Genomic DNA, 25,349 nt, shown 5'->3' with positions numbered 1-25,349 from the left:
AATGTATTTCAGGTTTTTGGCATTTTCTAAGAATTTAAACTAAAAAACTACTAATTCAGTAATAAATTGCCAATAGAGATAACATGAATGTTATCCATTCCATCTCAATCAGCAGGTCAGATTGGAATAAGCCATTAGACCTCAAAAAACACAAAAAGCCTACTGACCATCCCAATATCCTACCTACTGACCATTGCACCTGAGATCTAATGATGGCCAGATGGCCAGACATGCTATTTGAGGTCATTTTTGAACCACTTTTAACCCTTTTTTAATTTCAAAGACAGCAGAATGGCCATCATCCACAACCACCAGTGCCAGATTACCAAACTGGCAAAGCAGGCCCTGTCCTATGGGTCCCTTGCTGTTTGAGGGCCATGTGACAACAGATCTAAATAGTAATGATTTGATCTTGAAATAAAATGACAATGAAACTTTCTTAAAGCGGAACTTCACTTAAAAGGGGAATGTCCACTCTTTCTCCTGCTCCCCCTCCTCTGCCACATTTGGATTGTATGTTTTGGGGGGGTCGGGTACCTATTTTTGATAGGTACACACTCATACTTATGCTAAGATCACCTATGCGATCACCTAAGTGGAAGTTCTCCACCTCCTCCCTGCCTGCAACCTTCTGGGACGTCACAGGTCCCAGAAGGCTGTGGGACCATTCGTAAAGCGCAGCACAGCAAGCACATGCGCAGTGGGCAGCCAGCTATGAACTGCAAGGAGCTGGCTGCCTACAGTTAACATGCTGGTGCAAAGTACTGTACTGGATTCCTGGGCAGGTGAGTGTCTGTTTATTAAAAGTCAGCCTCTGCAGTTTTTGCTGCTGACTTTTTCACACATCTGACTGAAGAACCACTTGAAATTGTTTACAATAAATAGAAAAAAAGAATCAATTTAAAGAAACTGAAACTTTACATTATAGTTTAAATGGCATATACAGTATATCATTGAATAATAATTACATGCACAGCTAATGGTTTATGTTTCAGTTGGTTTCAGTAAGTTATTACAATGTTATCACTTAACAAACATGAATTTCACCTGTCAACTTCTACTGTATATACAGTTTTGATGGACATGTATATGCCTTTCGATCCATATAGCACTTGTACAAACTCACATGCGTGCATGTGGTGAGACAGAGCAAATATCATTATTGTAGAAATCCAATTATATGACTTCAAACATTTTATCAGACTCTCTTGAGATTGGCTTCCATCTAACTGGACTAGTGTAGTAATCTTTGTACAATTAGTGTCATAGGAGCTTGTCCTGGTACGGTCTGTAGGGCTACCCCAGAAGGAGACACTGAGTATTGGACGTTCTTGTAGTACAGTGCCAGTTACATATACAACAGTCCTTTCAGTCCAGCTTAATAACAGTTTAGGGGTTGTCTTTTAAAGATCTGTTGCTTGTAAAGCTTTAACAGCAGAGGGACCATGGGGTATGGGATGCTCAAAATCATGAAAGTACAATGATCCGAAGACACTCTTCTCTTAGTAGCCACAAAGTAGCACAGTCTATCTCTCACAGCTGGGGACCATGAGGCAGTTTAGCAGACTGAAACAGTCCAATAGTTCAGAGCTGAGGACCATTAGATAGTTTGAAGAATAATGAAATGGTTTAGCAGACTGAAGCAATGTTTACAACATTTCAGTTATATCTGCAGACTGTATAGCAAAAGGTACTGTATTGATATCATGTACCCAATAACAGTGTAAAGTACATAAACCATAGACATCAAGTTCACATTACAGTTCGTCTCTTAAAAGCTCATCTTTCAGCTGTCAGTTTGTCAAACATTTTGGTGCAACCTACGTGTAATGTATAATAGTGATGCTCATCTCCATCTAGCGACCAACGTGCACACTATTTATTTAATGTTATACTGCTAGAGTGTACGCATAAGAAAACTCCAAAATCCTGTGAAGGTTGGCTGAAGGATTTGACTGCCTAGGAGCCTCCACAGAGTTTATTCCTGCATTAACCAATACTACAGATCCTTTCACAGAGTTGTCAGAACTATTGGGGATAAGTTCAACTTCTCCTCTTGATTGTTTTAGTAATCAAAAGCAGGATGAAAGTGGTTGAAATTGCCTGACAATCACTGTGTTTGGCCAGCATTAATGAGCCCATAGTATTGTATTTTTTTCTGTTTTAGTTATTACCTACATAAGGCTGATGTTTTGTCGAGCTCAAGGCAATTCTGACAAGGAACTGAGGAAAAATCGAATGGAAATTCTGACAGGAAGTGAGGAAAAATCCAACGGGGTCACACACATAAGGATAAATCTGAGGAAAAGTTTAATTTATAGAGCGATAAACTTGCATAGTTTGCGTGTATGTAAACTCAAAAGATAAACATCTCTTACTTGTTCTATTTTGGTCTTTAAAATATACAGTGGAAAGCATTTTGTTATTTTCAATAAGTGTTAGAACAAAACTGTTGATTCTGTAACAAATCCAGTGCTGCCCCATGTCCTGTGCATTCTGCAGTACTGTCCTAACAATAAATGAACAACAAAGCACCCTCCTTACAGTTGCAAGAAAAAGTATGTGAACCCCTTGGGATTACGTGGAGTTTTGCATGAATTGGGCATAAAATGTGCTCTGAACGTCATCTAAGTCACAACATTAGAAGAACACAGTCTGCTGAACATAATACTACACAAACATTAGATGTTGCCATGGTTTAATTGCATATAACATGTAAAAATTCACAGTGCAGGGAGGAAAAACTATGTGAACCTTTGGACATAATAACTGGTTGACCCTCCTTTGGCAGCAATAACCTCAACCAAACGATTCCTGTAGTTGCAGATCAGACCTGCACAACGATCTGGAGTAATTTTGGACCACTCCTCTTCGCAAAACTGTTTCAGTGTAGCAATATTCTTGGGATGTCTGGTGTGAATCGCTCTCTTAAGGTCGTGCCACAGCATTTTAATCGGGTTGAGGTCAGGACTCCAGAAGGCGTATTCTGTGCTGTTGCAGCCATTGTTTTGTTGAATTACTTGTATGCTTTGGGTCATTGTCCTGTTGCATCACCCATCCTCTGCGGAGCATCAGTTGGCGGACAGATGGTCGCACGTTTTCCTGCAAAATGTCTTGATAAACTCTGGAATTCATTTTCCCATCAATGACAACAATCCGTCCAGGCCCTGAGGCAGCAAAGCAGCCACAAACCATGATGCTCCCTCCGCCATGTTTTACAGTGGGGATGAGGCTTTGATGTTGGTGTGCTGTGCCTTTTTTTCTCCACACATAGTGTTGTGTGTTCTTCCCAAACAACTCAATCTTGGTTTCATCTGTCCACAGTATATTTTGCCAGTAGTGCTGTGGAACATCCAGGTGCTCTTTTGCAAACTTCAAAACGTGCTGCAATATTCTTTTTGGACAGCAATGGCTTCCTCCGTGGTGTCCTCCCATGTACTCCATTCTTGTTTAATGTTTTCCTTATTGTAGATGTGTCAACAAAAATGTTAGCATGTGCCAGAGATTTCTGTAGGTCTTTAGCTGACACTCTGGGATTCTTCTTTATCTCATGCAGCATTCTGCGCTGTGCTCTTGCAGTCATTTTTACAGGACGACCAAGCCTAGGGAGAGTAGCAACAGTGCTAAACTTTCTCCATTTGTAGACAGTCTGTCTTACCGTGGACACATGAACATCAAGGCTTTTGGAGAGACTTTTATAACCCTTTCCAGCTTCATGCAAGTCAACAATTCTTGACCGTAGGTCTTCTGAGAGCTCTTTTCTGCGAGGCATGGTTCACATCAGACAGTGCTTCTTGAAACCAGTAAACCCAAAACAGGTGTGTGGTTTTTCTAAGGGCAGGACAGCTGTCAGCAACACATCCAATATCATCACACTGATTGGAGTCAAGGTTGGCTCACTCCTGGCTCCAATTAGCTCTGGGAGACGTCATTAAGCTAGGGCCTCACATACTTTTTCCTACCTGCACTGTGAATGTTTACATGTTATGTGCAATTAAACCATGGCAACATCTAATGTTTGTGTAGTATTATGTTCAGCAGACTGTGTTATTCTATTGTTGTGACTTAGATGACGTTCAGAGCACATTTTATGCCCAATTCATGCAAAACTCCACGTAATCCCAAGGGGTTCACATACTTTTTCTTGCAACTGTATATGTTATGGAGTGCAGCAGAGGGTAAGTTGTTCTGTCGTTCTACATTTTTTTGCCTTTTGGTAACCATGCTGTTTCTTCAAAAATACAGCATGATAAATGGTCGTCACCCCAGTGTGTTACTCAGTCTCCTCTCACTTTACTAGCTTACTAACTGACATATCAACGTGGATGTCACCATTTCCTCAAACAAAATCTTTCTAAAACCGACATCATATTATTCCACCCTGCTAATGCCCTCCTCCCTGCCCTGCTCTATCGAGATCAATAATACAACTATCAGTCCGTCCCCTCATGCCAGTGTACTAGGTGTAATCCTAGACTCTGACCTGTCATTTCAGCCCCAAATCCAAAAACTGTCAAAACTTATAAAGTTCACCTCTGTGACTTTTCTACCACACAACTCTTTTTAACCTACTTTTCTGAAACCACCAAGCTACTCATTCACTTCCTTGTTATCTCTTGATTCGATTGCAACTCCCCTATCATAGGCCTACCTGTACCTAGACCAGGGGTCTCCAAACATTCTAAACAAAGGGCCGGTTTACTGTCCTTTAGACTTTAGAGGGGCCGGAGTGCCCAGTGGGAGTAGAAAATGTCCCAGCGTCAGTAGGAGTAAAAAAAAAAATGAAATAGTGCTTGTAGACAGTGGAAGGAGGAATCTTGTCCAGTGATTGGTATTAGTTGGAGAAGCAGTGCCCCATCATTGGTATTAGTGGGAGGAATAGTGCCCCATCAATAGTGTCAGTGGGATGAATAGTGCCCCATCATTGATATCAGTGGGAAAAATAGTGTCCCATCATTGGTATTACTAGGAGGAATAGTGCCCCATCATTGGTATTACTAGGAGGAATAGTGCCCCATCATTGGTATTACTAGGAGGTATAGTGCCCTATCATTGGTGTCAGTGGAAAGAATTGTGCCCCATCATTGGTGTCAGGGGGAATAATAGTGCCCCATCATTGGTGTCAGAAGGATGAATAGTGCCCCATCATTGGTATCAGGGGAAGGAATACTACCCCATCCTTGGTAATAGTTGGAGGAATAGTACCAAATTGTTTATATCAGTGGGAGGAATTGTGCCCCATTATTGGTGTCAATGGAAGAAAAAATTCCACATAGTTGGTGTCAGGGGAAGAAATGGTGCCTCCTTGTTGCTGTCAGTCAGATTAATAGTACCCCGAGGGCCAGATAGAGGCAAGCAAAGGTCCGCATTGGGAAGTTTAGAGACCAATGACCTAGACTATCTCCCCTTCACTCTATCATGAAAGCCACTGCCAGACTCGTCTACCTTACCAACCGCTGAGTGTCCACCAGCTCTCTCTGCCAATCCCTCCACTGACTTCCAATTGCCCAACAAATTAAATTCAAAATACCAATAAGAACATACAAAGCCATTTCAAATCTGCCCCTAGCTACATCTCCAATCTCCAAATATCATCCAAACCGTGCTCTCCACTCCACCCAAGACCTCTTGCTCTCTAACTCCCTTGTCTTCTCTTCCCATGCTTGCCTCCAGGACTTCTCCAGAGCCTCTCCCATCCTCCAGAACTCTCTACCTCAATCTGTCTATCTCAATCACTGAAAATTCATCTCTTCAGGGAAGCCTGAGAATATGTAAGTATATACATCTTTGATACACAGCTTAATCAGCATAAGTGTTACGAGGAAGCATTTTTTAAATTAGTTAGAGTTTAGCCTGGAAAGCCACTTTACTTGGATACTCGCAGTGTCGCAGTTAGTTAGACATTCAATTTGTCAGGACCTTGGGGATTTCCATGTACAAACACTGTTCTATTATACTATTCCTATTAACAGCACCCTGTCAGAACTCTTACTAATGTAACAAAATGATCTAAAAAAATAAAAATGTTGCATCACTCTTAGAACACACCTAAACCCCAAAACAAAATGTAATATATTGTAGTTTACCAGTCTTTTGATGTGGTGGCTGCTTTAGTTTTCTTTTTTCGGGATTTTTTTATCTGATGATCCTGATATTAAAACACTTCCTGTCCTGGAATGACAACACTCACTAACTGTACTGTATTTGGACCACAAATTCCTGTCCTACTCCTTAAATATATTACGTAGGCAGCAATGGTTTTGTAGTTCACAAAAGATCATTGGGAGAACTGACAACATTGCTTGAGATTTTAGTTTGATGCACAGGAATTTATGAAGACATCCATATTTTTCTTTACTTGCAGGATATGTTTATAGGCTGAAGAAAAGTAAATTAATGTAGCTGCCACATCTAAGGACTGGTAAATTGCTATATTTTAAACTTTTGTTCTTGGGTTTAAGTAGGCTTGAGAATACACTACATGAAAAGATGTTGCCCTTACAAACCATTTTTAGTATTTACCTATTTTTCCTATTTATTTTACCTACCTACCTATTTTTTATATGAAAGTCCTAATTTCATCCAAAAAAAAGAGAAGGTTCCAGCATGTTGTGATTACACAGTAAATTGCTGGGTGTTATAATAAAGATTGTAGCAACAAATTCTCTAGAGATGAAGAAGTCCTTACCATGGGACCACATTATTTTATTTGACGTCTGAAGATTGCGAGACTAAAATAATGTTGTGAAAGATGTAACAGAAATAACAGATCTACCACTGGGACTATTTATTGTGTCTGAGAAGATGTCATGCTCAGCAAAATGTATCAGTGCGCATCAAAGGGTAGTATACTGCAAGTCTCCAGAGAGGTACAGTTTGTAAAAAAAAATAATGCAAATTAAGAACTTGGTTTTGAATGATGAAACGTAATTCTTTACTTGTGTGAAATAAAATCCCCACATGCTGAGTTTAATTCATACCCATCATTTTTGCTCTGATTAGTGCTAGGGGAACCAATCCACGTAACAAGCTTCTGATAAGTGCCAGCTATAAAAACTGCCAAGAAATTAAAGTGACCTCATAATTTTATAAGTAACCGAACATTTGTAAATCCAACTGCTACAAAAATAGTTATATATTTAAACAAGAAAATGTAGGCTAAAAGATATTAATCTACCTTCCTCTAGTTCATCCATGCTGGTAATCTTGATTGTTCCATCAATGGTGTAGATGTAGCGAACACCTTGGGGCAAGTTAATGTTATCAGAGAGAGACCTCGTCAAGTCAGCCAACAAAGCGTCAAAACTTCTAAAGCGGTCAGGAGAGACGGCATATACTATCCCCTTGAAGTATCGATCGCCATTACGGTAGAACCGTACTTTTTTGGCTTTCTTTTCATTAGTGAGGGCCTGCAAGGTACGGGTTCTGTAAAAACTGCAGTGAGCACTGTGTGTAGGACTGGGCAATCCATTCATCCGAGATGTTTTTGCATTCCTCGAAGTCTTATCCCGCTCGTCAAAGTGTCCAAATTCAAGCTCCATGTCTTAGTTCCTCTTGAGACCTAGAAAAGGCAATCATGCAGAGATGACAATGTTACTTCCATGTCTCATCTTGAGAAACTAACAAACAGGGCAATCCCCTTGTAACATTAATAATTCCTTTCACTTGTTACCAGCACATTCTCATGTTGCTCGGAGATGGTAAATAATTGATATTGAAAAGTGACTGAATTGAGGCATGCCTAAATGCTGAGATTGCTAATTGAGGCAAACAGCAGCCTAACACCTGAGCCCATACCAAGTCATGAGGGTATATGAACCTTGAAGATGAATGCGCTTAGTTTATTGAAGCAAAGGTGACTTTGTCTAGTTTAGTCTACTTAAATAGAAGGTTTGAATCGCTGGCTCTCCCAGATATCCTGGCTACACAATGGGGGGATTTACTAAAACGTATGCGCACAGAATCTGATGCAGCTGTGCAGAGTAACCAATCAGCTTCTAATTTGAGCTTGTTCAATTGAGCTTTGACAATAAAACCTAGAAGCTGATTGGTTACCATGCACGGCTGCACCAGATTCTGTGTGCGCCAGTTTTAGTAAATCTCCCCCCATGGCGACTTATTGTGGATTTTGCTGCCTGGCTGTTATGCTGATGTATTGGTTCCAATACTTATCTGAGTTAGTGACCTGAAATTAGTATGCAGATTAGAAGTTCTAACTTTACTTGCTACACGGTGTACTAAAACCCGAGAAAACAAATCAGCAGAAAACGGTAATAAATTACAGACATCTTCTCTTAACACAGGTGTTCTTTTAAAAAGCAAGCATATGTATGAGTAATATCAAATCTCCTGAGATTTTACACCATGCTGAAATATGTCTGACAGCTTTTAATAATCACTTTCTTTTCTGCTATGAAAATGAACAAATCTTTTCATCATAAAAGGTGGGATACAAGGTTGCATCAGGTTCACCACAACTGTGGTGATTTCAGGTCTGTTTTTGATTGAAATTAATAAAGGGCTAACCTTAAAGTGGTTGTAAACCTCAGATATGAAAAATGAACAAAGCACATCCTTCCATAGTGTGTACTTACCTCAATCCAAAGCACCAAGTGTGGTCCCTCTCTGATCTCTCCTGTCTTTGCTATATGCATGAGCCACTGACAAGACCCTAAGTTGACACAACAGTCTCCAAGGAGATGCCCCCCCCCCCCCTTTCAGCACACACAGGAGATGACTGACAGCCTAAGCTCTGTATATTTGCCCAGTCAGTGTGTAGCAGGGGATATGTCCCTTCCCTCACTTAGGTTTCAGGTTTCAGTGGAGCTCTGTGCTCTAGCTCTGCAGTGTGTGAGGGCAGATCCCCGGGCCCTGCTTTCTACTGGTGAGAAAGATCCTTTTATCTGTGTGCTTTATAAAGCTGTAAAGAACAGATTGCTGAAGATAAATGGGTACAACTTATGAAGAATGATTTGTTTAATCTCTTTCCATCACCTGAGGCTAGTCACTTCACTATATGTAAGGGTTTACAACAAAATGTTATAGGATTGCCAAAAAATGTGGAGGCAAGCAAGGGGGCAATATCTAGTGATCAAGTGTATCAGCATTTAAGATACAGTATATTTCAGCAATATGCAGAATAGCTGCCTAATCTATGTTCTTAAAATGCTTTGGACAATTTTTTAGTTTTAAATGTTCCTTTGTTAATCATTTCTACTCTATAAATACAAGCATAATATGAATAGATTTAAAAGGGAATTGCTGCAAGTTTGATTAATGATCAGATCTGTAATATATCCATAATTAAAATCTGGGAATGTGCCTGGAAATTGGGAACAGGTGGCATCTATGTCATGGACAGGCCTTTAGACTAGACAACACGTGATAGATTTGAGGATGGCACACCCACTTCTTTATCATTTCACTGACAGCTGACAGCATGTGTTAACTGCTGGGAATGTATTGTGCATGCCAAATGTCTGTGTCATCAGGTTAAACAAATAGAGAAATAATGAAAATGTTATAATGTATGTGAAGAGAAAAAAAAATCATGTTCTGTAATAGCACTAGGGTACTGTTACACAAAATGTAACTGTTGCATGTATGGGCAGTATCTGTCAATAATATAGAAAAAGATCAGGTGCTGCTAACTTATAGAGACCCCGAAGAAAGGGCACAGCTGAAGTGAACACCCTGTCATGTTATGTCAGTCTTGTTAGTTTTAACGGAGGTATAACTTCAGGCCTTACAACTCATTTCCCTTTCATTTTTCTGAAGCCGTCCCTTTATTTCCAAATCTGTCTATAAATATGCTTTCAGCTAAAGTATTTTTCAGCATTTCCCATGACTCATCTCCATGAAGCAGTTTTATTCTTACTCGAGCCGCCACATTTCCTAAATATAAAAGACACTCCTCGTACATGTGGCATGATGTCATCTATTTGATTCTGCCGCAGCCTGAGCCCACACAAAAGAATCAGTTGCCATGGTTGAGGGATGCAACAAGAAAGGCAATTATCACATGGCAGACTCTGCCAGTAGTATGACCGAAGGCAAAGCTGGCAACCCAGACGTCGTGTGAGGGAGGATGTTCAAAGAGGATTAAGGGACCAGTCTAATCTTAACATGACAATGTAAAAATGTAAATTATGTAACTACATGGCTAATTTCAGAGGAGAAAAATACTGATCCTTGCCTCATACCAATCCTAATATGGATATTTAAAATCACCCATGGAAAAAATATTTTCACATACATAATATGTTAACACATAAAAAAGCCTATTTTAAAATTCTGCTGAAAAAGTCTGTCAGACGTTTGCTCCTGGTGTAAAATTTGCTTATCCCAATTTTTCACCAAGTGTGAATTTCTGCACTTCCCCCACCATCTTGAAACCCAGAAGTTTGTGATTTCTGGTGGGACCATGGGCCAATCAGGTATTTCATATGCATTCTTGCTGAGAGATGTGACGCAACAGTTGCCTTGAAACAGCTTTGAATTGCTATGACTAGCAAAACCATAGTTGACATAAAGCTCATACACACAAAACTATATGACCAGAGCCAGATCATCCACAAGTCAACCTAAGCAGGGGTGTAGGCCCAGTGAATGCTCAGGGGGCCCAGTGTACAGCCTTCATACTCAAGTAAACCAGGGCAATAACAAAAGTGATCAAAACAATGTACTTGCTTGTCTCTTAAAAAAAAAGAGGATTCACTTGCAGGCAGTTGGTATCTGTTGGAGCAGGCCTTGCCAGTACAGACAATGTAAATGGCACATCTTCTCTGTGCTTATTGCAATCCTTATCAATGTCATTTAAAGGGATGTGGGGCTAAGTTGCTACATTGCTAAGGGGCCCATTCTTCCTTAAAGACGTTCTAAAGGAAAGACATTTTTTACCTTGAAGTGGAACTTTAATGAAAAATACAAAATTGTGGACAAGTAGAATTAGTAATGCAGAAGAGATCATTTCAGCATTAAAGTTGCCTTATCTGCCTTTCCACACTGTGCACTGAGCCTCACACTTTCAAAGTGTAGAATTTCAACAATGTTGCTAACATGTGCATGCGTGCATGCGAGGAGTGAAGTCATTGGAGACCAGCCAAATGACCTGGGGTCAATACCCAAAAATTGCTGGCAGGGAGCTCCGAGGTTCACAGCATTCCCTGCATTAAGGTAAAAAATGCCCCCATTGTAGTATCTCCCTTTCACTCCCTTTATACATACCTGAGTCCTATCTCAGTCCAGTGCTGTGCCCACCTGTAGCAGGACTGGACTCTTTCTCTTTCCCCCAGAGGACTCAGCCATTGGCTCCTGCTGTTGTCAATCAAACCTGTGAAGAGGGACTGGAGGGTGGGGCCAAAACACGATGTGTGTGTCTATAGATGCATATAGCCTGGCTCAGGACCAAGCCTACAGGTGCATCCTTATAGCAAGCAACTTACTATGGTAGCACAAGAAGAAGAGGAGTAGCCTAGGTCACCAGTGGTGACCACAGAAGAGGAGTTTTGGGGCAATACCACTGCACAGAGCAGGTAAGTATAACATGTTTGTTATTTTAGAAAAAAACTCAGCCTTTACAACTGCTTTATTGTATCTCTATAGCAATGGATCTTAGACATATGGTGCGAGTACTAGGGTATGATATGCATGGGTGGCTTTTGTTTAGGTATTCATACCTAATCACTGAACTTTGAAACATAAAATAGCAAATAATCACAAAAGGTCTTGTGTATCAACACGTGTTAATGAACAATTAAGAATACTTCTTCATGGCCAATAATAAGCATCAGAGCTGCCTGAAAGCTTGAACCCCAGTGACAGATGTGAGGAAATAACTCCTTTTTAAATAAAAACATGTTGATATATAAAGTTTTCAAGTGCCTCCTCTATGTCTTCTAAACTATACCACCATACATTAAATGAGTCCAGCTAATTGATTGACAAAAAAATTATATAAATTACTAAATTAATTTTGATGTACAATATAATTAGCTTTGATGATGAGGAGATACTGAAACAAAGAACAAAAAAGACACAGTGCACCATGTGAGACGATAATAAAACAAAGCATCCACTGTATATGACCTATTTTTTAGGATGAGATAATCTGCCAATATTTTCCCATACAAGTCAATAAAAATAGTTGCCATTTGGCACATTTTCCAGACTAATCATTAACTGCTAAGTGGCGCAATCTGTCTTGTAAATTGTCATTTAGAAATCACTCTCACCCAATTTATTAGGTAAACCTGTATGTTAACACAAAATAGCCAATCAGAAAATTACGAATCAGATGCATGATCAAAAAACTTTGTTCAGTAATTGTTGATTCTAAACCTGGTGGCTGTAGTATCTCAGAAACTGCTGACTTGGGGTTTCCACACACTACAGTCCCTAGATCTTACAGAAAATGGTAAAAGAAAAACAAGAAACATGCAGTAAGTGGTGGGTTCTGGGGTGAAAACGATTTTAATAAGAGGGATCAGAGGAGAATAGCCATACTTGTCCAAGCTGATAGAAATCCCCCGGATACTCAAATAACCACTCTGTACAACAGTGGTCCACTGGAAGGCAGCAAAAAAAACACAAAACACATTGAACCATGAATGCAGAAGACCATACCTAGCTAACTAAGAAGATGAAATTGAAGCAACAGTGGGCACATGATCAAGAAAACCAAGTATTAGAAGACTGGAAAACTGTTGCCTGGTCTGGTCAATCTCAATCCCTTCTGCAACATGCAGATGGTAAGATCAGAATATTGTATACACTGCATGTAGCCATGGATACATTACTGTTTTGTGTGAGCAGTTCAGGCAGCTGGTGGTAGTATACTGGTTTGGGGAATGTTTTATCAGCACATATTGCATAATAAGTCAGGTTGAAAAAAGACAGACATCCATAGTTCAACCAATGGAGTCAAGTAGTTCAACTAATAAAATCCATCTACCTCTACCAATAGGTCCATCTAGTTTAACCAATGAAAGTGATTCATTTGACCCCTCAATGTCAGCTGATCATTATTTAAATGCTACAACGTACCTCAGTAATGTAGTTGACCATATGCACTTCTCTACATGTCCTAGATAGGCGAACCTAATAAACTGGCCACTGCATACATACAAGTTGTGATACCATCACCCTAAAGTAACAGTAAACTTTGTAAGCGGGGAGGTAAATTTGTTTAAGAAATAAATAGGGCATAAAGCTAATTGAACTTAGATGACCACAGTTTGGAAGTAATTAAACCTTGGTCCATCATGGTCTTATACTTACGCTGTTATTATCTATGGTTGGGTATGAACAAACTTTTAAGTATCTGGCCCTCCTCCCAGTTTTCAAATAAGCAGATCAGGGAAATCCAATTTAAATCTGAATCTAACCAGCCATGTTATCTCCTAAAAATGATAAATGTCATCATTAAAATGGTATGTTCAAATATATAAGCAACTAAACGCATTTGTACACGTAAATATCTTTCAAAAAAATGTATGTATTCTGAGTGCACTTATATGGCTGTTATGTAAACTAGAATCATCCTGAAAATGTATACCTCTAAAATTTGCAATCAGTACGTGACAGCAAGCAACAAAGGATTATTGATCAGCAGACAAGCCAACCGTCATCCACATGTTCAGTCTCACACCCACAGAACCCAAAAAAACCCGTCTGTGTTATTAGCTAGCCAATTTTTAAAAATAACTTATTTGTGCCAGAGGGTCTAACACAATGGTACTGGCTAGTCAGGATGGAAATATGTGCCTTAAAATGAACCCTTTTATTGAATGGCTTTAAATCAGCCCTATGTATTGTTCCATTGCTCTAAATCATCACTATCCATCCTAGACATCATGCTGCAGAGAATGGGTGGAACAGGAAAAGCTGGTAATATATATTCTACGGCACAGCTGCAACACTGTACATAGGAATTGGAAGGAAGGTGTTAACTCCTTGACAATTGGCCTCTCCCATTTCTCTACATTCTGCATGTTTTATATGTATATGCATCAGCATAGAATTCTTCACCTCTGGCTGTACTGCACCAAGGGATGTATTATTACAATACTATGTAACAGCATTAAGAAATGGAGGCACACCTCTTCACGTAATGCTCTGCTCATTGTCTGAACATATTCAAATTTCTAGGAAAAAAAATGTGCTACCTGCTCACAATTCAAATTCTCCTTCTTTAATATCCTACCTAAGCATACTTCTTTGTTTTTTTTCTTACCTAAGCCATTCGCATTATCTTGTTATATCTTAGTTAAACGATTTACCTGATATTGATATATAACTTTACATTACATATTGCTTTATACTTAACAGAAAATATATTGCCATTCTGATTTTCTGATTTATCAAGTATCAGTGGGCAGCATACGACGCAGTGTTATGTATGAATTAAAAGGACAAAAAATGCAAGATATAGGTACTGATTTCCATTTCATTTCCATGCATCCACCAAGCCCTCTGTTACCGTAACAACCGCTCAGTATGAGATAAGCAGCACAGCAATCGACTTACTGTCTGTCACCTATGTGACACAGCAGACAATCCCCCCCTGGACCACTCCTCTAAGAAAATTCTTCATCCCAATAATTGTAGTACAAGGTTCAAATTCCATTCATTACAGCCTAGTCGTATTGGCTGTTCATGCACAAAGATGCAATCAGTACTAAAATAATTAATTATTACTAGATATAATATACTCAGATTAAAAGAAAAGAAATCTGACTGTATTTTAGTGCGTGAAAAGTGTTTCAGTAAACATATAGAACATTATACATAATTCTCTACACTATCCTTTATGTAGTATGGCAAGCGCTGAATTCAGAATGAATAGGCAAACACATGCATTACTGGAAAGCAGCTACTCACCGTGCTGCCACTGGTACAAGCTGAGGATGCTGTCGGAATGAAGACTATTTCCAATCTGCCTTTGTTATCTGAGCTCCCAGCCAAGGGATTCCTACCAGTGTGGGTGTCTGCTTCCAGGTCCTAGTGCCTAAAATGAGACACTCCTCCTGCTCTGGTTTAACCCCTGTTCTGATTGCTTCTGGGAGCTCTGAGCAGTTTGTGGTCAGTATATATAAGGGTTTCATTTTTAAAAATCTGCACAGCATTTTAAACTTCATTTTAGCATACAGCAAAACCAATACAGGATGATTATCTACTTCTTCAAATGTGTCATTATGATTACTCTGTGCTCTGACAGCCTGACCCAGCTCAGTATTAAACTTAAAAATCTAAAATATTGCAGCTCACCAATCATTAGATGTGGTGGCTGCATCAGTTTTCTTTTCTTTGGCTTTTCCCCTCTGTTTTCACCTGGTGATCCAACCACTAACACAACTCCTGTATTACTGCGACAACACTCTGAATGAATGAGTACAGGAGGTACAGTCAGGGGCGTATTAATCACAAGGCAAACAAGGCATTTGCCTAGGGCAGCATTTTTTAGGGGGGCAGCACCTCCCCCACAGAAGAAGGGACACGTGTGCCAGAACCAGGTGGGATCCGAGAGAGGCTGCGGGCTGCTTGATGGTGTATGCAGAGCCTGACTCTTGTTCCCGGGGATGTCTGGAGCTGTGAAGATGAGTGTCTTTCTCTCTGTCCCCGGTGTGGGGGGAGGGGTTTAGTGGAAGGGTCTCCCGGGTGGTGGGGGGCAGGGGTATTGTTGGTCAATGTCAGGTTCTCTCCACAGGAGGGGTTGTGCTGGCCCGTGTCCATGGGGGCAGATGATTTTTGTGTTGCCTAGGGCAGCACAAAACCTAAATACACCACTGTGTACAGCAGATGGCAGCATTTTCAGTTTAGGATAGAGGAGCAGCGCCGGGATAAGGGGTGGGCAGGAGGGACAGCTGCCCTTGGCACAGAGAAGCAAGGGGGAAATGATTGGAAATGGGGCCATAAACCCATGCTATGGCACACATTAACAGTGGGGGAGGGGTGCAGTTCTGCATCCCTGCCCTGAGCGCTAGATGAACTTGGAGAAGTTACAGCAAACATTTTTTTCCTCTTGGGATAAAAGCTTTACATGATTAAATAAAAGCTGATCATTTTAATCACCCATCATCAGTGCAAAATGGTTTGTCTCTTCTTTGTAAACTAATACATTCTGCTGGAGAGCGTGTTTTGAAAAACAACAGAGTTATAAACTTAAAGAAAGAAAATGCACCTGCATGCCCAAGAATTGGTAAGCTGCAAGAAAATACATGTTTTCTTTTAGGTTTATTATTGCTTTAATTTTAGCATTCAGAAAAACCTGCAAGGGCGCACTCTCATCGTGCATTACCGTGGTAAAACACGTGTTTATTGAATAAAAAGAGGATATGTACTCACAAACCAACGTAAATAAAAGCAGTGTATGTGGTCCACAAAGACAGTCACAAAACATCTGTGTCTAATAATGCGAATGAGCTGACGCATTTCGGGAGCTGAACCTCCTTCCTCAGAGCTCTGAGGAAGGGGGTGCAGCTCCCGAAAAGCGTCAGCTCATTCGCATTATTAGACACAGATGTTTTGTGACTGTCTTTGTGGACCACATACACTGCTTTTATTCACGTTGGTTTGTGAGTACATATCCTCTTTTTATTCAATAAACACGTGTTTTACCATGGTAATGTACGTTGAGAGTGCGCGCTTGTCTGTTCTTTTTCACTAGTGCTCAGATTTCCCGATCTTAGAAGGGCTGCACTTCTTCGTTTGGCATTTTGGCATCTTCCTGGTTGCATGAAGACTGGAGCGCTGGTTACGTTTGTTTATTTTTATTTTTCACATTCAGAAAAACCTGTGCAGGGTGTTTATCTACTTCTTTAAATGTGCCATCAGACAGCCTTGGGCTTTGATTTGGACAACCCCAGCTTTGGTTATACCTGTAAACAGACACATCACATCCCTGTACTAATAAAATATCCATCTGTTTTTGTACATGCAATGTGCAAAAAGATATTGGGGCTGACTTACTAAAACTGTAGAATGCCAAAAGCTGGTGCAGCTCTGCATAGAAACCAATCAGCTTCCTTTCTTTTTTTGTCAAAGCTTAATTGAATAGGCTGAAGTTAGAAGTTGGTTGGCTACCATGCACAGAATATTGGCAGAATACAGTTTTTTTTTTTAATTTTAGAGGTAGCAATGCTGATAAGATAATGACCAAATATTTTCTATTCATAGCCATGGTCAGTGAAGCTACTTGATCAGATGAGTTTGACCTGGAAATGAAAACATTTTTATGTCTGACATTGATTCTGAATTGTGTGAGGGTGGGTTAGATACACAAGGGTTCACCAATCTCTTCCTTTATACTACACTGAGAGGAGATGGGCAACTCAAGCAATATGAATAGGATTCATCCTATATTTGTTCTCAATACCTTGATTATGGTTGGGGTGAATCCTTAAAACAATCTCCTCTTCCTTGTACAAAAATAGTTTCAGTAAAAATTATATATTTGTAAAACAATGACCTTTAAATGTATGAAATGAAAGTTAGTAAGTAAATAAAAAATCTGAGGTAATCTCTACTAATATTAATGTGGGCATGCACTGCTAACTTATTATAATCATTGCTCTGGGTTACATAACTGATGATGTTAAATCTGCTCTAAAACACTGTGGATGCCATAGGCCACTATGGATGCCATAGGCCAGTGATGGCGAACCCGTGGCATGCGTGCCACAGCCGGCACGCCGAGCCTTATCTGTGGGCACACCAGGAGAATACCGTATTTTTCGCTCCATAAGACGCACTTTTTTTCCCCCAAAAAAGGGGGGAAAATGTCAGTGCGTCTTATGGAGCGAATATAGAGCGGCCGGTCCGGTATTTCCACCGCCGCCTTGTCAGAATACCGGGCCGGCCGCTCAGCTCTGCAGTGGGACCTTACCTGTTCCTCTATCCAGCGGCGCGCTGTCTTCCCGGCTTCTGTAGTGTGTGTGACAGCCGGGTCCCAAGTGCGCATGCGCAAGAAGCAGTGCTCTTTGTGAATGGTAAGCCGGAACCTGGGACACATGACAGATCCCAGAAGCCGCCGGACCAATCACAAAGCGCAGCGCTTCTCGCGCATGCGCACTGGGCATCCGGCTGTCCGACGAGCGCCCACAGTACAGAAGCCGGGAAGACAGCGCGCGGCTGGATAAAGGAACTGGTAAGATAAAAAAAAAACTCTGCGGAAGTAAGAGCGGGTACCTGTCAAATTCAGGTACCCGCTCCCCCTCCCTCCCCAAAGGTCAGCAGTCATCTGTACTGTCTGCAGTCTCTGGTCATCCCTGTACTGTCTGCAGTCTCTGGTCATCCCTGTGCTGTCCGCAGTCTCTGGTCATCCCTGTGCTTTCCGCAGTCTCTGGTCATCTCCTGTACTGTCCGCAGTCTCTGGTCATCCCTGTACTGTCCGCAGTCTCTGGTCATCCCTGTACTGTGTCCGCAGTCTCTGGTCATCCCTGTACTGTCCGCAGTCTCTGGTCATCCCTGTACTGTGTCCGCAGTATCTGGTCATCCCTGTACTGTGTCTGCAGTCTCTGGTCATCCCTGTACTGTGTCCGCAGTCTCTGGTCATCCCTGTACTGTCCGCAGTCTCTGGTCATCCCTGTACTGTTAATTAGTTTGCACTACTGTACGAGTTGTTTTTTCTAAACCAAAAGCTCGATATTCAGGTTTCATTGCAGTGTTGGCACTTTGAAAGAAATAAGTTGGTTTTGGGTTGCAGTTTGGGCACTCGGGCTCAAAAAGGTTCGCCATCACTGCCATAGGCCATAGGACTCTAAGCTAACTCTTCTTTTATACTAAGGAGACTTCATTCCCTATAATAGAAAATAAACTCAACAATCATTTCAATGTAATGAAAAAGAAAGCTGTAAGTCTGTTTCAGGTGTGACAGGTGTAGTACAAGGAGTGGAAGAGGATTGTGATGGTGTTAGGTGTAAGAGATGTCTGTTATGACCGCACTAATGTCTTACTCATATCAGATTGGAGACTACAAAAATGTATTCCATTTATCGCACACATTCGTGACCCCCCTCATCTGCTGGCCCAAGATTGGCATAGCAGGTGCCGCCAGGCAGACGGAAGGGATCAAAGTGAACACACGTCCGCTCTCCTCACCTTTATGCTGCTGACCCGGAAGCGACATGTAAAACGACACTTTCAGGTCCCCCTGTCAGTTTCCCTGGCCAGTTTGGCCAGGATAGATGTATTGCAATGTGATCTGCATTGCATTACATTCAGTGGAGCACAGGGGAGACATCCAAGGTGTTTTAGACCATGGATGTCTCATTAAAGAGAACCTGTCACAAAAACAATCATCACATAGGGGACTTAATGTATCTTCTCTAATTTGTCATGCTCCCTAATAAGCCCTGTTCTTTGTGATACGCCATACATGCACTGCACCCCTTTAAGTGTGTCCTCAAGTAACTTCAGACCAGGCCAAGTTGATAACTAGAGATGAGCGAAGTATTCAAAAATTTGATTCGACTGATTCGGCGAATTCGTGGAAAAATTTTGATTCGAGTCGAATATATTCGCTGCGAATTTAACTTATAAAAGGGTGTTTCTAGGCTTCAGAGAGACTTTATATTAGTGCAGAACACTGTACCTTTAATTTAAATGCCCTTGGAGTCTGCTGGGGAAGAGAAATAATACTGACAGTCAGAATGACATGCAGATGAGTGCCGTCGATCTTAGAATCACCGCACACTTCACTCATTTGGGCAGTCACGGGGCCAAAACCAGAGTGTGGAGCCACAGTGTGGCGGTGGAGGCAGCAGCAATGGGAGGCCATACAGCACCCTATGACAAAAATGGAAACCACCAGCAGTGTGAGGAGACCTGAAAGTGGCACATGGCAGAGTGTGGCGATGGAGACAGCAGCAATGGGAGGCCGTACAGGGACCCATGAGAGACTCTGGACCTGGCAGCAGCATGAGGAGGCGGTATAGGGGCCCATAGCAGATTAGGGGCCTGGCAGCAGCTATGGGAGGCCCGTATTCTGCCAGCACCCTATGTCAAAAAATTCAACACACCAGCAGTGTGAGGAGATCTGAAAGTGGCACATGGCATGAGACACTGTGGACCTGGCAGCAGCATGAGGAGGCGGTACAGGGGCCCATGGCAGATTAGGGGCCTGGCAGCAGCTATGGGAGGCCCGTAATCTGCCAGCACCCTATGTCAAAAAATTGAACACACCAGCAGTGTGTGAGGAGACCTGAAAGTGGCACATGGCAGAGTGTGGCGATGGAGACAGCAGCAATGGGAGGCCGTACAGAGACCCATGACAGACTCTGGACTTGGCAGCAGCATGAGGAGGCGGTATAGGGGCCCATGGCAGATTAGGGGCCTGGCAGCAGCTATGGGAGGCTCGTAATCTGCCAGCACCCTATGACAAAAAATGGAACACACCAGCAGTGTGAGGAGACCTGAAAGTGGCACATGGCAGAGTGTGGCGATGGAGACAGCAGCAATGGGAGGCCGTACAGGGACCCATGAGAGACTCTGGACCTGGCAGCAGCATGAGGAGGCGGTACAGGGGCCCATGGCAGATTAGGGGCCTGGCAGCAGCTATAGGAGGCCCGTAATCTGCCAGCACCCTATGACAAAAAATGGAACACACCAGCAGTGTGAGGAGACCTGAAAGTGGCACATGGCAGGGGCATGATTCATGGCGGATTTAGTCAGTTGTGTCAGGAACTGGTGGTTTGAAATCCAGACTAATCCACGCCTGATTCATTTTCACAAACGTGAGTCTCTCCACACTTTGGGTGGACAGTCGTGTCCTCCGCGGAGTTACAATACCTCCTGCCGCACTAAACACGCGCTCCGATGCCACGCTACTGGCCGGGCATGATAGCCTTTCAAGGGCAAATTCAGCTAGTTGGGGCCAAAGGTCAAGTTTCGTTGCCCAGTAGTCAAGGGGATTGTCTACCTCGGTTGGCAGGGTGCTGTCCAAGTAGGCCCAAGCCTGTTGTTTGAGGTCCTGCTCCAGGTCCACCTGATGCTGCTGCTGCTGCGGCTGGTTAGTAGTTTCCTCACTGCGCTGGTGAAGAAAGCTACTCATCATCGACTGCAGACTGAGGCAGCCGCTGCTGGTGGAGCTACCACTGCTCCTACCACCCCACCCCTCCCCTGCTGCCATGGCAGCGGAACACGAGCGCACAGGGCCCACAATGTCTGAGGATGGACGTTGGCGCACAAAGGCAGAGACCAACTGACTACATAGGTGGTTTTTATAGTACGTTATTTTGGCCTCCCTCTCAGCAGGTGTGAAAAAGGCCACCATTTTTGAACGGTAGCGAGGGTCCAACAAGGTGGACAGCCAAAAGTCATCCCTCTGTCTGATGGTTATTATTCGGCTGTCGCTACGCAAGCAACCGAGCATGCTATGGGCCATTTGTGCCAAGGAATGCGAGGGACTCCCTGCCTCCATCTCCACAGCATACTGCCACGGTGCGTCTGGGTCCTCTGTCTCCTCCTCCTCCTCCTCTACCAGATGCTCCTGCTCCTCCACTCCTGTCCGCTGAGTGGAAAAACCACCCATTTCACTCAATAATTCCTGAGCACAAATGTCCTCCTCTACCTCCTCCTCTTCTTCCTGTCCTGCCCCCACAGGGGTCATGTGACGTTGAGATCTGTGCGCCACGTCTACCGCACCCTGACCAGCCATTGTTAACAGCATTTGTTCCAGGACGTGCAACAGAGGAATGACGTCGTTCATCCCATAGTCCTGGCGACTCACGAATAGCGTGGCCTCCTCAAAGGGCCTGAGCAAGCGGCAGGTGTCACGCATGAGCTGCCAATGGCTGACATCGAAGTTACACAGAGGAGTACCTTTATCCGCTTGTAACATCAGGAAATCGGTGATGGTCTTTCGCTGTTCGTAAAGGCGGTCTAACACGTGTAGGGTTGAATTCCACCTTGTTGCAACGTCGCAGATCAGGCGATGCTGTGGAATTCCGTTCTGCCGCTGCAGCTCAAGGAGGGTGTGCTTTGCGGTGTAGGAATGGCTGAAATGCATGCAAAGTTTACGTGACATTTTAAGGATGTCTTGCAGTGGGATGGTGGATTTTAGGAACCGCTTCACAACCAGATTGAACACGTGAGCCATGCATGGCGCATGGCACAACCTTCCTTGACGCAGAGCAGACACCATGTTCTTTCCGTTGTCGGTCAACATGGTTCCGATTTTGAGTTTGCGCGGAGACAGCCATCTGTCGATTTCTCTGTTCATTACACTGAGAAGTTCCTCCCCTGTGTGACTACGTTCGCCAAGGCATACCAGGTGCAGCACAGTGTTACACCGTTGCGCCCTGCACATGTGATATGCCGGTCGGGTAATGGGACTTGGCACGGGGGTGGCGGCTGAGGACACGAAGGAAGAAGAGGTGGTAGAGGCGGACATCTTTTGTGGACCAAGGACGTGCAAACGTGGAGGCAAAAGCGGCGTGACCTGTCCAAGTTGCTGGTGCGGCTGTGACGGCACCACGTTCACCCAGTGGGCCGTAAATGACATGTACTGTCCCTGACCGTAGTTACAGCTCCACACATCGGCGCTGCCGTGCACTTTGGCAGAGACCGACATGCTCAAAGACTGGCCCACCATCTCTTCTACATGTGAATGCAGGGCTGGCACTGCCTTTTTGGCGAAGAAATGACGGCTTGGCACTCTCCACCGCGGCGCGGCACAAGCCATCATTTCTCGGAAAGGTGCTGAGTCCACCACTTGGAAAGGGAGGGACTGCAGCACCAGCAACTTGGACAGGAGGACGTTCAGCTTTTGCACCGTCGGGTGCGTGCTCGCAAACTGTTGTCTCTTGGAAACGGATTCCAAGAAAGACTGCTGACGGAATCCGTGAAGAGGAGTAGCAGGAGAAGGAGCATCTGAACGAGCGGAAGATGCCAACGAGCGACAACTCCCCTCAGCAGAGGTGTTGGAGCCTTGACTGGCTGATAGAGGGCGATTGACGTCGGGTGACGGAGCAAGTAACGGAGCGGGTGATGGAGCGGGGGCTGGGGCGGGCAGAACCGCCGTATCTTTATCACGGTTTTCCCAGGCCACCAAATGGCGACGCTGCATATGCTGCCGCAACGCTGTAGTCCCAACATGGGCCCCCTGGCCACGCTTGACTTTCTGGCCACATAGTCGACATACGGCTACGTTTACTTCCTCGGGCGGCTTGACGAAAAATTGCCACACCGCCGAGTAGGAAACTTTGCCCCCGATACTCCTCACTGGCTGACTGCTGCTTCCTCCGTGCACACCGGCACCACTACTGGCCGTGGTGGTAGGCTGCAGTGGAGCTGGTGCTGTACTCCGTGGCCGTTTGCCTCCACTGACACTGCTGCGACCCTGCTGCCTCCTGGGCAACCCACCGACTGTTTTGCTCGCTGCCAAGCTGCCACCCTCTTCTCCTGATGATGCGGAAGCAATAGCCTGATGACGACGAGGCTGCCAAGTGCGATCAGCCTCCTCATCATCAATTAGGGTCTCCGCCTCACTACTAGCCCCCTCGGCTGCGTGTGGGTCAGGAGACAGACCTGTCTCTAGACCGGCTACTGAGCCACTCTCCTCGCCACTACTTCTTCGCCTGGCTGCTGAAGAGGCGGATGTCTCCCCCCGTTCCTGACCGCCCTCTGTTTGCTCTTCCTCACTGTACAGTGGGGCTGAGCCCACAGCATGCGATACTTCACTTGGTGAGGGAACACCAAAGGACAGGGGCAGGTAGAGGACACGTGATTTCAGTGGGCTTGGTCCCGGGCCATGCCAACTAACGGTTGTGTCTGACGTACCCACCGACCGTTGGCTGTAGGTGTCAGAGGTGACCTGGGAAGAGGAAGACGACCGAGTCAACCAATCGATGACGGCAGGGTTGTCGGTGGAGACACGACCGCTGGATGACACCGGGAGCACTGGCCTCTGGCTGCGAATAGTACTGCCTCGACCCCTTCCTCTGCTGCCACGTCTGCTCGCTCCTAAAACATTGCCTCCTCTGCCACTCCTCTGCATGTTGTCTGACATACTCTTTAATTAAACAATTCTGTGTCCCTGAGTAACAATTCTGTGTCCCTGAGTAACATTTCTGTGGCCCTAAGTAACAGTTCTGTGGCCCTCAGTAACAATTCTGTGTCCCTCAGTAACAATTCTGTGTCCCTCAGTAACAATTCTGTGTCTGTCCCTGAGTAACAATTCTGTGTCCCTGAGTAACAATTCTGTGTCCCTCAGTAACAATTCTGTGTCCCTGAGTAACAATTCTGTGTCCCTGAGTAACAATTCTGTGTCCCTCAGTAACAATTCTGTGTCCCTCAGTAACAATTCTGTGTCCCTGAGTAACAATTCTGTGTCTGTCCCTGAGTAACAATTCTGTGTCCCTAAGTAACGTTTCTGTTGCCCTAAGTAACGGTTCTGTGTCCCTCAGTAACAAATCTGTGTCCCTCAGTAACAATTCTGTGTCCCTCAGTAACAATTCTGTGTCTGTCCCTGAGTAACAATTCTGTGTCCCTGAGTAACAATTCTGTGTCCCTCAGTAACAATTCTGTGTCCCTGAGTAACAATTCTGTGTCCCTCAGTAACAATTCTGTGTCCCTCAGTAACAATTCTGTGTCCCTCAGTAACTATTCTGTGTACCTCAGTAACAATTCTGTGTCTGTCCCTGAGTAACAATTCTGTGTCCCTAAGTAACGTTTCTGTGGCCCTAAGTAACGGTTCTGTGGCCCTCAGTAACAAATCTGTGTCCCTCAGTAACAATTCTGTGTCTGTCCCTGAGTAACAATTCTGTGTCCCTAAGTAACGTTTCTGTGTCCCTAAGTAAAGTTTCTGTGGCCCTAAGTAACGATTCTGTGGCCCTAAGTAACGATTCTGTGGCCCTGAGTAACATTTCTGTAGCCCTAAGTAACGTTTCTGTGGCCCTAAGTAACGTTTCTGTGGCCCTAAGTAACAGTTCTGTGGCCCTCAGTAACAGTTCTGTGGCCCTCAGTAACAATTCTGTGTCCCTCAGTAACAATTCTGTGTCTGTCCCTGAGTAACAATTCTGTGTCCCTAAGTAACGTTTCTGTGGCCCTAAGTAACGGTTCTGTGGCCCTCAGTAACAATTCTGTGTCCCTCAGTAACAATTCTGTGTCTGTCCCTAAGTAACAATTCTGTGGCCCTAAGTAACGTTTCTGTGGCCCTAAGTAACGTTTCTGTGGCCCTAAGTAACGTTTCTGTGGCCCTCAGTAACAATTCTGTATCCCTCAGTAACAATTCTGTGTCTGTACCTGAGTAACAATTCTGTGTCCCTAAGTAACAATTCTGTGGCCCTAAGTAAAATTTCTGTGGCCCTAAGTAACGTTTCTTTGGCCCTAAGTAACGATTCTGTGGCCCT

The 25,349-nt window shown here is 43.7% G+C and overlaps 1 protein-coding gene across 3 annotated transcripts in view; it reads right to left on the bottom strand.

Annotated features, from left to right (window-relative positions):
* DCX (doublecortin) overlaps positions 1–15,003 on the bottom strand; it is a 171,165-nt gene extending 156,162 nt beyond the window's left edge. For all 3 annotated transcript variants that reach the window (XR_016312849.1, XM_089678260.1, XM_089678262.1), the window contains exons 1-2: positions 14,881–15,003; positions 7,178–7,561 (exon numbers count right to left, since the gene is read on the bottom strand). Coding sequence is in view for 2 of the 3 variants with exons in the window: in XM_089678260.1 (XP_089534386.1) it covers positions 7,178–7,541 (364 nt within the window). In the remaining variant the exon portion in view is untranslated. The remainder of the gene's footprint in view (positions 1–7,177; positions 7,562–14,880) is intronic.
* Between the last annotated feature and the right edge of the window lie 10,346 nt (positions 15,004–25,349).

This window comes from Staurois parvus, unplaced genomic scaffold (genome assembly GCF_062004578.1).
Source record: "Staurois parvus isolate SC_StPar_1 unplaced genomic scaffold, SC_StPar_1.0 ptg000202l, whole genome shotgun sequence".
Lineage (NCBI taxonomy): Eukaryota > Metazoa > Chordata > Amphibia > Anura > Ranidae > Staurois > Staurois parvus.
Note: the sequence above shows the minus strand (reverse complement) of the source record. Positions and strands in the feature narration are given on the sequence as shown.